At 44.6% G+C, this 14305-nt stretch overlaps 1 protein-coding gene across 11 annotated transcripts in view; it reads left to right on the top strand.

Annotated features, from left to right (window-relative positions):
* Window positions 1-14305, top strand: part of CHKA (choline kinase alpha) — a 58693-nt gene that overhangs the window by 31336 nt on the left and 13052 nt on the right. For 5 of the 11 annotated variants that reach the window (XR_014020485.1, XR_014020486.1, XR_014020487.1 and 2 more), the window contains 3 exons: window positions 3796-3849; window positions 9730-9882; window positions 11421-11534. The exons of 1 other annotated variant lie outside the window; for it this stretch is intronic. Coding sequence is in view for 7 of the 10 variants with exons in the window: in XM_081280788.1 (XP_081136914.1) it covers window positions 3796-3849; window positions 9730-9882; window positions 11421-11534 (321 nt within the window). In the remaining 3 variants the exon portion in view is untranslated. Of the gene's footprint in view, window positions 1-2800; window positions 2831-3795; window positions 3850-9729; window positions 9883-11420; window positions 11535-14305 lie in introns of all 11 variants that reach the window. 5 more of the 11 variants (XM_081280792.1, XM_081280789.1, XM_081280790.1 and 2 more) reach the window with 4 other exon arrangements.

Here is a 14305-nt window from a genome sequence, read left to right as displayed (position 1 = left end):
CTGTCTCAAAAAATTAAAAAGGATGGGGTGTAATTCAATGGTAGAGCATTCCTGGATTTAATCTGGCATTGTGAGAAAAAAGAAAGAAAAATAAGAAATGATTTTATTTCTGCTGGTGCCTAAAGATCTTGGATTTCTCAGCCTCCAGAACTCTTGAGAAATAAATTTCTGTGGTTTATAAAGGAAAAAAAAAAAAAAGAAGAAGAAGAAGAAAGAAAGAAGAAGAAGAAGAAGAAGAAGAAGAAGAAATGAGAAAGCCAGTGACAGGATAGCTTTGTCTTTTTTTTTTTTTTTTAATTTATGTGACAATTTACCTATTTCAGGTTTATAATTCAGAAGTTCTCAGTATAAATTGGGTATTTTTAAACATATTTTCAAGATGTTTTAATTTATTTTTTTTAATATTTATTTTTTAGTTGTAGTTGGACACAATACCTTTATTTATGTGGTGCTGAGGATCGAACCCAGGGCGTGCACATGCTAGGCAAGTGCTCTACCGCTGAGCCACAACCCCAGCCCAAGATGTTTTAATTTCTTAGGTCTTGAAATTTCTGTTTATTTTCAAAAAAGTACTTTATTCTGAGTAATTTCAGATCAGTACAGAAGGAGGCAGAAGAGTGATAAGCCCCAGGTGCCCATTATCCATTTCTCCCGGAGGACAGCCTTCTTGCATCTTTTCATCTATTTCCCCAGGGTTATTTTGAAGCAGGTGCCAGCATTAAATCCTTTCTTCTGTAAATATTTCAGTCTATATCTATATAAGATCATTTTTTAACAATGACTTATATAATGTTCACATAAAAAAAAATTAGGACTGGGGTGTTTGCTCAGTGGTTAGAGCTTGAGTTTAGCATGAGCAAGGCTGGGTTTGATCCCTTGCAGAACACACACACACACACACACACACACCACACAGCATTATTTAATGTTAAAAAACCAATGTCTAAATTCTAATAAGTGTAAAACATTTTAGTATTCTAATTTATAAAATAAAATTTGTATTAATTTGCAAGTTAGGAGAGTTTAAAGTCATACCAAGTATTCATACAATATATCTTAATATCTACTTCAAATAAATTTTTACCACTGAGGTAAAATTCCACAAGTCCCAAAATATATATTTCTTCCCATTTTCCTCTGACCTCTCTTTTGGCCAAGTGAGTGGGTCTGTGCCTGGCTCATCTAGGAGCAGGCCTCCACTCGCCTCTCCACAGTTGTTTCCCTGGTTTGAGGTTTCTTGGGCCTGCTCTTCTTGGTTATAGCCAAAGGGCACCTGTGCATTCTGTACTGAGGAAACAGAACTCGGGGTTGATACTGCAGAAGTCCATCTTGCCTTTGCGATGGTGCTCTTATTACTGAATAAGTCATGCAGCCATTGGGGTGGGATGGGACTTCTGGGGGTGGGGAAAAAATGAATGAAATTTACCTCCACTTCTGGTGATAACATGTTAAAAAGGAGTGGTCTTGGAACTTTGTAACGGATTGTTAGCCAGGGTTTGTAACCTGGGATGAGGCGACTTGCTTTTGAGAGCACCATTTAACAGGGAAAAGGACTTCTGTTAGCTAAATAATCCATTAACTGTATCTCCCTAAGAAGATACAGTTAGAGCAATAACAGCATAGGAATAACCATAGTTGTTTAGAATTTTGTGCAGGTCAAATCCCGTTACAACAAAATTTAGTAATATATCCAAATGTTACAACAAAATTTAGTAATATATCCAAATTCCTTATTTGTCTTAAAAGCTTTTCATACAAAGCGTTAGTATGTAATATGTCTGATTATAGAATTTAGGTGTGGGGTATGAGCAAGGCTGGGTTTGATCCCTTGCAGAACACACACAAGGATATAGCTCAGGGGGAGAGCACTGGCCTAGCATGTGCGAGGCTCTGGATTTAAACCCCAATCCAGACAACTCTGTTCTTAGCTTTCCTTGGAGAAAAAAGCATGAGGACTTTTTAAGGGCATTTCAGCCCATTCAGTGTTCTAATTAACACTGTATCTAGTTTCCCCACTACTGGGAATGTGGATGTGAACTTGCATGGTGCTGGGTTGCTCCTTGGAGCTGTTTGCCTTGTGTTTCATGGTGCCAGTGCCAGAGTGTTCCTTGACTCACTTAGACCAGAGCGTAGCAAGCATCAGAATTTGCTTGGTACTTTCAGGGTAGACAGACAATCAAAGGTGAAGTCCCTGTTCTTCAGGAACTTACAGGCCACCCAGGAGAGATCACGGAGGTGTAAGTCTAAGGGAACAGTGCAGCTGAGGGAGCAACCCTGCAGTTAAAGGAGGGAGTAGAGCTTCATGATAGCCAGTGGCTCCTCCTCAGTTTATCTCGTCATCCATTGACCCCCCTCAGCAGATGGATAATGGCATTTTTGTAATATTTTGATTTTTATGGTGTTCACTGTAACGGGATTTAACCTGTCGCATCTTTCCATCAGAGAAATGCAGATTACACAAATGAAAACATCATATATCTTCATTGTACTTTCTGTACTTTGTACCAAATGTACATTAAGCGTATGTTCCAGATGTTAGTGAATATGTATAAGTGCAAGCATTAGAAAGCCTTTAGCAGATAGCTTTATGAACATGGATGTTTGTTTACTTTTATACTGAGTAAGATAAACATGTACTGTTTATATATGACAAGCATTAAGATGTCTGTGGAATGCCATTCCGTGTAGGATGGGAGAGAGTGGTTGCTGTAAGTCACAAGGATTTTGAATGCTGCTAGAGTAGCTGGTGTTGCTTAACGTGGCATTTTTTTCCTGTCCACACTTTCCACCCTTGGTACAGGTGTTTTTGATAAAGCTGTGGAATGGAAAGGTATGTTTTCATGGGATGGTCAAGATCTGTTACCCTAAGTTACCAACCTCTTATTTTAAAGAGGTTTCCTTTATAGGACTCCTCTTGGGTCTGGCTTACACGCAGACTTTAAATATAACATAATTTTAGAGGCAATAGAGTATGAAATTTTGACATTACCCTTAAGTTTCTTACTTTGCTTTCCCCCAGTCCCTCATTTAAGGTTCTATGAGGGTTTAAAGCACTTGGGGTGGGGGGCTTGCTTTGAAGATACATGCTTTGTGCCGTGAAGAAAGAATGTAGCCTCAGAGCTGCTTATGGAAGTTGGTGATCTAGTGTGTTGTTAATATTGCCAATAATTTGCAATTTCATTGAGGAAAGTAATGTAAAAATAACCTTAATATATTAGTATATAAGATAACTTTAGGGACTTTGTTAACTTCACCCTGTCCTCTTTTTGCTGGAGCTGTGACCAGCTGCACCAGCAGGGTTAGACTGGGGGAGTGCCGGGTGTCCTGCCTGCACAGTGCTTTCTTCTCTGTCCATGCTCTGTGCTAACCACAGCCATCCGTGGGTGGATTGATACCCCAGTCCTTGCGCTTGGCTTGAAAGAACCCCATAACTAAATTGGTGAGAGCCTTGGCCTGCACTTTTCTTTAGAAGGCTCAATTGGAAGAGTACTATCTAGTGACTTTCCTCTAACAATGAAATTGTGAAAGGTCCGGAGGACGGCCATGAGATGCACAGTTCTTTGGTCTCAGTGGCACATCCCTTTTCTTGTAAATAGCTAAAGCACTTTCCAAGGCATTGGTACTAGTGCTGGAGGCTGCTTGTGCCTGTAGACTACGCCGGTCCCACGGCAGGCTGAGAAGCCCTTGTTAAAGATCTGTGGTGTTCGTAAGCCCTACTGTTCTGGTGGTTGCAGAGTTAGTGTCTGCTCAGTGTTCTCCATCTCACCGGAAGTGTTTGCTTTTTCTCATTCATAGAGGTCCTGTAATAAAGAGGGATCCGAACAAGCTCAGAAAGAAAATGAATTTCAAGTAAGTAATTCAGTCTGTTCTGCATGAGAGGTGAACCGGTGTCAGCCAACCTCGCTGCGCTGCAGTTCTGCAGGGCCTCTTCACTGCCCTTGGAAACACCCTCACCTGTCCTCCTTAGGGGAGAGCTCTTGGTGTATTGGGAGCCACCTCACTGAGACCGAGGAAGCAGTGGGGGTTCCTGGCCCCTCTTGAGGGTGCAGATGGTGGAAGTTTGATGTCTTTATGGCAGCATTTTCTACACGAGTGTCCGGGGTGCAGAGAGGTGGAGGTTTGGGGTGACATTTGTGTGTAATGCTCTGATGTGGAGGCAGCTGGCTTCCACTGCTGCAGTGTGTCTCACCCCTTTTCTTCATTCCCATGCTTCCCATTAGGGAAGCTGGTCAGTGCCCAGTCATTTTAGTGGTCACTCCATTTTCTGGGGAAACAGCAGACTTTGTTCCAGGCGGAAAAGGTCCCTAGACTCAAGAGACTGTGAGCTAAGCTGACCCCTGTCTGCTGAAACACATGCAAGCAGCAGGTTTGAGGTTGTCACCACATGGAGTGTGGAGGCTTAGAAGTATGAAGTCTGGGGTGAGGATCTCCATACCTGGAGTGAAGTGTTTTTTTATGTTGTTCTTTTTTAATTATTTTTGGTGGTGCTGGAGATTGAACCCAGGGTCTTATGCTCTACCACTGAGCTACACCCCCACATCCCACAAAAGTTTCTTTTAAATGCTGTCTTCCATATATGTAGACTTATCGTGAAGGGGGCATGTGTGTGCACAAGAAGGGGGTCAGCATGACATGATCTTCCATCTGCCCTGAGATTCTAAAGTTCTGGAGGTGGGGGGGGGTCTTTCTGCTTCTCACTGTCTCTCTGCTGCTTGTAGTAGGGTGCTGGCTGGTTGCAGGGAACCTCTCAGGCTCATCCACCCCACCTGCTGGTATGCATGCACTTGCTTGTCTCCTGGACTTTCAGTCATGGCCACACCTCCTCTTCCTCCTCAGGGCCTATTGGAAAACCTCAGGCAGTGTGATTTTGCATATGAACTTTTGAGGAGAAGGCAGGTGGTTGGCAGTAAGAGTGGAGCAGTTGGTTTTGTTTCCTTATGGAGCCCCTTTGAGTCACCCATCCTGGCTTGCAGAACCCCTATTCTGAACATTCATCCAGAGCCTCACTGTCCCACAGGACCTTCACTCATGGCCCTAGGGCCATCTATCACCTCTCAAGTGCTTCTGTGCCACAGGTGGAGCTGGTGTCTTCCTGTTCGTCCTCTTCCCTGCTTCTAACCATTTCTCCTCCACTAGGAACCCCTTTCCCTTTGAGGCTCATGCTTTGTGCTGTCAGTCCTCCCCAATGGTAGCTCTTGTCTCTGGGCTTGCCCATTACTTGTGTGTTGGAGACCCCAGTCCACAGCTCAGTTTGAATTCATTCTGGTTCTCGCCATCATTCTCTGGCCTCTGCATTCTGACCTCCTCATCCCTAATGGTCTTTCCTTCTGTTCCTCCTGTTATTTGCTCCCATGGGAAACTGTGTCCCTTATGGCAGGCCAGCTTCAGTAGCCTGCCTGGGTACCTCTGCAGCTATCTGGCTGTCATCAAACCTCCATTCTAGAGCGTGGGTAGCAACTACCCTCTCACTCCCAGCCCTCCAGTCTCCTCATCTGTCCTGTCCAGCTGAACACCCGGCTCTGCTGCCACAGGTCTTGCCTTCCACGTGTTCTCAACTTTCTCCTCATGCTTCCTGTCACGTGCTCCTTGAAACCCCGACCCTGCTGAGCCCAGCTACTGCCACTCCTCCTCTGTGCAGTGTCCAGGCAGCCAGGGCTGCTAGAGAAGAGCCACACAGTTGGGAGGGTGGTCTGGTTCCAGGGCTCTGGTGCCCAACCTCAGGGGTGCACCACTGCCTGGGACCTGCTTAAGGTCTCCAGGAGGTTAGGCTCTGCTTCTGTATCTGGGAGGTCTGTTCCAGAACTGGGTCCTTTGGACCTCCCCGTTTCAGAAAGTAGAACCTGGTTCTTTGATGACTGCCAATCTCTTGTCCCTCATCTGTCCACCACAAGCCCTCTGCATTGGCACTTTTCACTGACTGTTGCTACTAAAGGGTGTTTGTGCCCCACACTTGACCTCCTTTCTTATTTGGCCCTGACTTCCCCATTCACTGTCCCCTTCACTTCCTGATAACAGGGCTATCGGCGGTAGTGCCCTGCCTGCTCCCACCATTTATGCTCTTGTTCCTGACAAGATTTCTCTTTCCTTTTTTAAAAAATATATTTTGATTTTTATTTATTTTTATTGGGTGGGGTTTATGTTGTTGTTTTAGTCCTGAAGGGTGGAAGCCAGAGCCCTGGGAATGCAGCCCCCAGCAGGTTTTCTTGAGACAGAATCTGTTGTCTCTACTTTCTTACTTCCCAATCTCCTTTCTCAGAAAAGAGATTTGGAACAAATAATAAACATAGTACAGAGAGTTCCCAGGCACCCCTTCCCTGGCTTCCTCGAGGTTCTCATTTTACACAGCCACAGTATGGTGATCGAAACCGGGTCCTTGAGTCTGCTGCAGTAGTACTAACCAAACGCAGACCTTATTGGAATTTCAGAAGATTTTTCCCTGATGTTTCTTTTGTTCTATTCCAGGGTTTAGTCAGAATCCCAGCGTTGCATTCGATGGTTTCTGCTTGGTCTTTTTCAGCCTATACCAGTTCTTCTTACTTATTTACAGTCTTGATACTTGTGAAGAATGCCTGTCAGTTACTGTGGAGAATGTTCCCTCAGTCTTGACCCCCTGCTTCCTCGTGCTTGGAATGAGGTCATACAGAACTTTGGTGATGTCTTCTCCAGAAGCTCACGTGCCATCATTCTTATTCCTGGGTGTCAAGTGTTTTGAATAAATGACCTAGTGTAGATGAAGTGAGAGTCCATTTAAACCCCTTGCTTCTGTCCCCCTTCAACTCCCTCCTCACTCCTAGTCACCCCTTCTGACATCATCACTCTCAACTTCCACGTTGCCAGATCCAGTGTCCTCTTTCCTCTCTTCCTGTTTGACCCTTAGTACCATTTGACACAGAGCGCCACCCCCTCCTCCATGATGGCAGGTGTATCACCTCCTTTGCCAGCACCCCCTGCCTCATTCCTCTTCCTGCTACCCAAATTTAAATCAGTGGATGGAGTGGCGGGTCGTGGGACCCTCTAATGGGATATAAAATGTATGCATTTTTTTTTTTGAGCTGTCAGTCTTGCTGTGTTGCCTAGGCTGGCCTTTAAGTCTCTTGGGCTCAAGTGATCCTCCTGCCTCAGCCTACCACGTAGCTGGGTCTCTAAGGTGTTACAGCACCGTGCCTGGCTTCTTGGCTTTTTGAAATGAAATAGAGTAGAGAATATTAGGAAGCTTGCCATGTTGTGAGGGCGTGTTGTTGTGTGTAACATCTGGTGTGTGTGGAGGTCGATGTGTGGAGGTCTTTTGCACTGCGGGGGCAGTCAGTTTGGAAGCCATTGCCCTAAATGTTGGGAGTTCTCAGTCCTAGCACTAGTTCCTCCTCTTTTGTGCCTGGGTGAGCTTGTCTAGTACAGTGAGTTTTTGTTTTTGCTTTATTTTTGGTACCAGGGATTGAACCCAGGGGCACTCAACTACTGAGCCACATTTCTAGCCCCTTTTTTAAAAAAAAATTTTTATTTTGAGACAGGCTCTCGCTAAGTTGCAGAGACTGGCTTTGAACTTGCGATCTTCCTGCCTCAGCCTCCTGAGCCACTGGGATTACAGGTGTGTGCCACCGCGCCTGGCCCTTTCTTATTTTTTGAGACAGGTTCTCACCAAGTTGCCCAAAATGGTCTTGGGCTCACTCCCAAGTAACTGGGATTACAGGCATGCCCAGCTAGGACTTGGCACTCAGTTCTTCAACCCAGGTTTTTCCCAAGCCCAGCCCTCTGCAAGGTGCTCCTGTCCGCTTCTATCCCCTGATTCCCGTCCCACCTACACTCTCCCCTTCCCCGTCCCCTTCCTTGAGTACACCAGACTCCCCTGCCTGAGAGCTGCTCATGGTTCCCCCTCACCCTTTGGGCCTCCGTAGACCTAGCTGTCCTGTTCCAACACCCTTCTGTCCCCCTCGTGGCAGTGAGCCTGTCTGTGGTCATGTTCACTCATTCGTCTGCCCTCTCTAGAACGTAAGCTCTGCAGGCACAGACCTGATGGTATTGCTCTTTGTGCTCTTGGTTACTTGGCACAGTGCCAGTATACACATTCATCAATGTGCTAGGGTAAATGTGTGAATGAATCTTTTTTGGGGGGAGGGTACTGGGGGTTGAACCCAGGGGTGCTTAACCACTGAGCCATATCCCAGTCCTTTTTTACATTTTATTTTAAATATTTTATTTTTTAGTTTTAGGTGGACACAATATCTTTATTTTTAATTTTTTATGTGGTGTTGAGGATCGAACCTAGTGCCCCGCGCATGCCAGGTGAGCGCGCTACTGCTTGAGCCACATCCCCAGCCCGTTTTTACATTTTATTTTATTTATTTTTTAATATATATATTTTTTTAATATTTATTTTTTAGTTATCGGCGGACACAACATCTTTGTTTGTATGTGGTGCTGAGGATCGAACCCGGGCCGCGCTGCATGCCAGACGGGCACGCGACCACTTGAGCCACATCCCCAGCCCCATTTACATTTTATTTAGAGACGAGGTCTTGCTAGTGTGGTGAGGCTGGCTTTGAATACATGATTCTCCTGCCTGTCTCCTGAGCCACTGGGATCATGGCTAGCCCAGGGTGTGACACGAAGGTGTGGACTGAGTCGTGCCTGTTGGCCCACTCACTCGCTCTCAGTAGCCCGCGGGAAGGGCCTGGAGACCAGTGACTCAGAGGGACCACAGGCACCCTCCCAGCCACTGCCCTTCTTGCTCATGTCTGGTCTTTTTTTTTTTTTTTAATTTTTTAGTTGTAGTTAGACACAATACCTTTATTTTTATTTGTTTTTATTTTTTTATGTGGTGCTGAGGATCGAACCCAGTACCTCGCACGTGCTAGGCGAGCGCTCTACTGCTGAACCACAACCCCAGTTCCCATGTCCGGTCTTTCTGTCCATTGTCTCTGTCCATAGATCCTGCCCTCTACACACTGTCCCCACTCCTCTTGATGGGCACAAATACCAAATTGTGGGATTCCATGAGAACCAAGCTTTGTTTACACTTTCAGAACAGCAGGAAGAGAACTGGGAGGTTCTTTAAGTCTTTGCTCATCTTCTCAGCACAATTTCTGGGCATGCATTAATTCAGCCAGCACTGAAGCAGAGTCTGGGCAGCGTGTCAGTCCAGATCCCATGACAGTGCTGCCCTGTGTAAGTAATGTCAACCATGATGTGCAGCATGCTGAGCCTACTGAGGTGTCAATCTACCTGTGGCTCCATTTCAAACTTTCAGGGATATTTCAGGTTGGATATATATGTGTTGGATGTATAGTTCCCACCATAATATCCTTCATCATGATTACTTTATCATTTTTTAAAAAATATTTATTTTTTAGTTGGACACAATATCTTTATTTATTTATTTTTATGTGGTGCTGAGGATCAAACCCAGGGCCTTGCATGTGCTAGGCGAGCGCTCTACCGCTGAGCCACAACAGCCCTACTTTATCATTTTGACAAAAAGTTGGGCTGGGCTGGTGGCATGTGCCTGTAATCCCAGTGGCTTGGGAGGCTGGAGGGTCACAGGTTCAAAGCCAGCCTCAGCCACTTAGCAAGGCTCTAAGCAAGTTAGTGAGACCCTGTCTCAAAATAAAGAAATGAGAAAAGGGATGGGGATGCGGCTCTGTGTTAAGTGTCCTTGGGTTCAATCCCTGGTACAAAAACAAAGGTGGGGGAGTGGAAAACACATTAAATTCTGACAAAATTCTGGGTACCTAGACAAAAGAAGTCCTAATTCTACTCTTGGAAGTGATTGGAGAGTTAGAATTTCGTGGGAGAGTCTACAGATGGCAAAGGGTTACGAAGAATCACCAATGGCAGATCGCCTGCTCTGGGAGCCAAGGCCAGATCCTCTTGTCCTACAGTGCCCAGGTTCTGTTTGCTTTTGCATTTTATACAGTATGGGAGGTGCCCGCAGTCCCCAGGACATCAGGGTGCACTGCCCACAGCAGCAGTTGAGCAGATATGGAAGCAGAGGCCACCTTGCAAGTCTTGGGGTGAGCTTCCTTGGAGAGTTTCTCCAGTGCTAGACTTGAGGTCAGACAGGACCCAGAGTGACTGTGCCTTCTGGTCAAGTGTGCTGTGAGGATCCATGAATGATGGGGATTAGGTATTTTGCCAACTAGAGAGATTGGTATTGTCTGTCTTTAAGGGTTTAAGCAATAAAACCTGTTTGATCAAATCCTGCTCGAAAATCTATTAATTTGATCAAATCAGTGCTCTATCAATGTTGTTCAGTACAAACAACTATAAATTATTAAAATGAATAGTGAAGATTGAGCCTCACAAGGTGATGGCTATACCATAATTGTGGGGGATTACTTACCAAGAATTCCACTTTGCCCACACAAGGTAGAAGTGACTGAATGACTCTTTGTGGTCTAATGTCCGTTGGAAGTAGCCTTTCTTTTTTGTTAGCGTCTCACTGTAGCATTCTGTCACTGCTTAAAGAACTTGTCTTCTTAGTTTCTCAGCTTGTTTTTGTAACGTGAGTGCTTTAAACAGTGTTCTCTGGGCTCGTGTTCCCCCACAGCACACTCAGGAAGAGATGAACTAGAATCATCTGCATATACCTGCTGGCTCCTTTCCTTAATCAGGTCAGCTTAGAAACTCAGTCAGGACCCTAGGAATCTATTTGTGCAAGCTCCTTAGGAGACTTGGGACTCCTGGTTGGAGGGACTCTGCCTCATTCTCCACACTCAAGATGGAAACTCTCAAGCTGCATTTTACTTTTGAAGGGAAAAAGACTAAAGAATGAGTTTGAAATGAGACAAAAGGAAGAATTTCGAAGGCAGAATGATTCTGGATCCCACATGACTCACAGTACTGCATGCAGGCTTCCTAGAGCATTTAGCAAGAAGACCAGCATCAGAGGAGGAACAGGTCGGGAAGAGGGCTGAGGCTAGAAACCCAGGAGGCTGTGTGCCAGTCTGTGCTTTGCACCAAAAAACTACACACCCCAGACCTAAATCAGGAATTCTCAAACTTATTTGGTCCACAGAGCAGTTTAGAAGGCAGAAGGCCTTTGGATCATTTGCTTCCCTGGAACTGTCTGGCACAAAGCAGTTCAGCCCTCATCAGAGTGCACAGTGGTGTGTACTTTGCTTAGAGGCCAAGGGTGAGACTCATATCAGTTGTGAATTAAGTGGAAGCCATGAAATCTCAATAGATATTTTCTATTTTTGGACCAGTGACCTAAATTAAACTTGAATTTTGAATCTCATGTAGTATAATGCTTGCAAGCATGGGTCCTACAAATGCCAGGACCTGTTCCTTCATATTTATCCTGGGGTGATGATGGTGCCAGTCCATGTTTCATCATAGTGGGAGGAGAGGAGGGTGCTGCTCGTGAGATGCCTGGCATAGAGCAGGCACTCAGTAAACACCTGGTTTGTTGCCCTCTGTTCTAGGGGGCCGAGGCTATGGTTCTGGAGAGCGTTATGTTTGCCATTCTCGCAGAGAGGTCACTTGGGCCAAAGCTCTATGGCATCTTTCCCCAAGGCCGATTGGAGCAGTTCATTCCGGTAAGATGTGTGTGTGTGAATGGTCAGTTGATGTGAGCCGAAAACAGAGGTGGACTCCATGTCTCAGCATGGAGAGAACCTGATGCTGTGGCTTGAAGTAAGTGATTTTGTGACCTGTTATTAAACTGGATTAGAAAATATATATAGACACACAGATTTTGTTTGTTTGTTTTGTTTTTGGTATATCAGAACCTGTTTCTTTCCTACAAAGACATGGTCATTCAAATTAAAAATATATGTGAGAGTCACCTTTGCATCATCCCGTAAGCTTTCCCCTTTCCCTTAATCCTTCTCACCTTCTGAGGCCTTCTTTGACACCAGAGTAAACCCAGGGTGCTTAACCACTGAACCACAACCCCAATCTCGTTTTTTGATTTATTTTGAGACAGGGTCTTGCTAAGTTGCTGAGGCTGGCTTTGAACTTGTGATCCTCCTGCCTCAGCCTCCTGAGCTATTGGAATCACAGTTGTGTGCCATTGCACCTGGCCTGGGGCCTTCTTTTAGAAATTGCTGGTGGAGTATCTGGGCTCCCAGCACACCTGTCACATCTCCTTCCCCTTGTCTCCAATGTCTTCCCTTCACTTTGGCTTTTCCCTGTTAGGGTCTCTCCTGCCCTGTCCTTCTGCTCCCAGGTGCCGAGAGGTTTAGAGGCCTTACTCAATTCCTCTATTTCCAAATAGTCAGGATTATTTTCCATTTCTTGATGTCTTAAAGCTTTTTTGGTTATTGTTTTTAAGTTGTGAATTGACAACAGTACCTTTATTTAATTAATCAACTTTTAAATTTGGTATCAGGATTGAACCCAGGGGCACTTAACCACGGAGTAATTTATATATGTTAGAGATGGGGTCTCATAGCAACAGGACACAGGTTGTGGCATCTGTGGAATTGATCGCAAGATCCTAGAAAATTTTGCACACTTTGTACATATCACCTACTACATGGTGGAGTTTTTTTTGTTTTTTGTGGTGCCAGGGATTGAAACTGAGCTACTCCTCAGAACTCCTTTTTATTTTTTTATTTTGAGACAGGGCCTTACTGAGTTGAGACTGGTCTCAAATTTGTGTTTCTCGTACCTCAGTCTCCTGAGTAGCTGGGAGTACAGGTGTGGCCACCCTGCTCAGCCTGACAGCCTTATCTTATTCTTCTTCTAAGTTTACATATTGTTTGCTTGGTTCAGTTTTTTTGTTTTGTTTTGTTTTAATTTTGAAACAAGTTCTGGTTAAATTGCCCAGGCTGGTTTCACAATTGTGATTGTCCTGCCTCAGCTTCCTAAATAGCTGGGATTATAGGTCTGCGCCACTGTATCTTACTTACCATAGTGGGTTTGTCTTTTTTTAAATGTACTGGAGATTGAACCCAGTTGCTTTACCTCTGAGCTACATCCTTAGTCTTTTGGGTTTTTTTTTTTTTTTTTTTTTTTTTTAATTTAGATACAGGGTCTCACTAAATTGCTGAGGGCCTTGCTAAGTTGCTCAGGCTGTCACCAAACTTGCGATCCTCCTGCCTCAACCTCCCAGTTGCTGAGATTACTGGTGTGTGTTACCATGCCTGTTGAGATTTTTAAAATTTCTGTTAAAATATTAAGTTGAACCACAAAAAATTGCCAGTAGTTGACTGTTTTTGATCCACAGATATGTCAATTTTATTTGATTCAGACTAATATCATACATTATTTTTAGTTTTATTCTTGGCCACTGCATTGGATTTTTTTTTTTTTTTTGGTTAGGGGGTGGTACTGCGGATTGAACTCAGGGGTACATGACCACTGAGCCACATCCCTAGCCCTATTTTGTATTTTATTTAGAGACAGGTTCTCACCGAGTTGCTTAGTGCCTCGTAGTTGCTGAGGCTGGCTTTGAACTTGTGATCCTCCTGCCTCTGCCTTCTGAGCAGCTGGGATTACAGGCATGTGCCATCTTGCCTGCCCACCGCATTAGATTTGAAGATTCTGTCCTTTTTGATTCCTGTAGCTGTCTTTCAAAGGGTCATGTGAGATTGATGATTCCTAAGAATAATAGTCTCCATTTCCCTTTCTGACTTTTGAGGAAGGAACAGATACTGAGATTTGTCCATCTTTTTTTTTTTTTTTCTTAGAGAGAATCTTTAATATCTATTTTTTAGTTTTCGGCGGACACAACATCTTTGTTTGTATGTGGTGCTGAGGATCGAACCTGGGCCGCACGCATGCCAGGTGAGCGCGCTACCGCTTGAGCCCCAGCCCCAGCCCAGATTTGTCCATCTTTGAGGAGATTAATTTTTTAAACATTTAAAAATATTTTTGGGCCTGGGGATGTGGCTCAAGCGGTAATGCGCTCTCCTGGCATGCGTGCGGCCCGGGTTCGATCCTCAGCACCACATACAAACAAAGATGTTGTGTCCGCCGAAAAGTAAAAAATAAAATATTTAAAAAATTCTCTCTCTCCTCTCTCCCCTCCCCCCCCCTCAAAAATAAATAAATAAATAATATTTTTGTAGTTGTAGATGGACAGAATGCCTTTATTTTATTTGTTTATTTTTATGTAGTGCTGAGGATGGAGCCCAGGGCCTCACATGTGCTAGGCAAGCGCTCTATACTGAGCTGCAGCCCCAGCCTGAGCAGGTTAACTTTAAATTTTCCACAGTACCAAACAAATTACAGCCACGCGCTGCATAGCACTTTAGTCAACAGTAGACTACATGTATGACAGTGGTCCCAGGAGATTATGATGGCATGGAAGGATTTTTTTTTTGCTGTGTGACATTGTGTCAGAGTTGAGCACTCTACACTC

This window comes from Spermophilus citellus (assembly GCF_964194105.1).
Source record: "Spermophilus citellus genome assembly, chromosome: 2".
NCBI lineage: Eukaryota > Metazoa > Chordata > Mammalia > Rodentia > Sciuridae > Spermophilus > Spermophilus citellus.
Note: the sequence above shows the minus strand (reverse complement) of the source record. Positions and strands in the feature narration are given on the sequence as shown.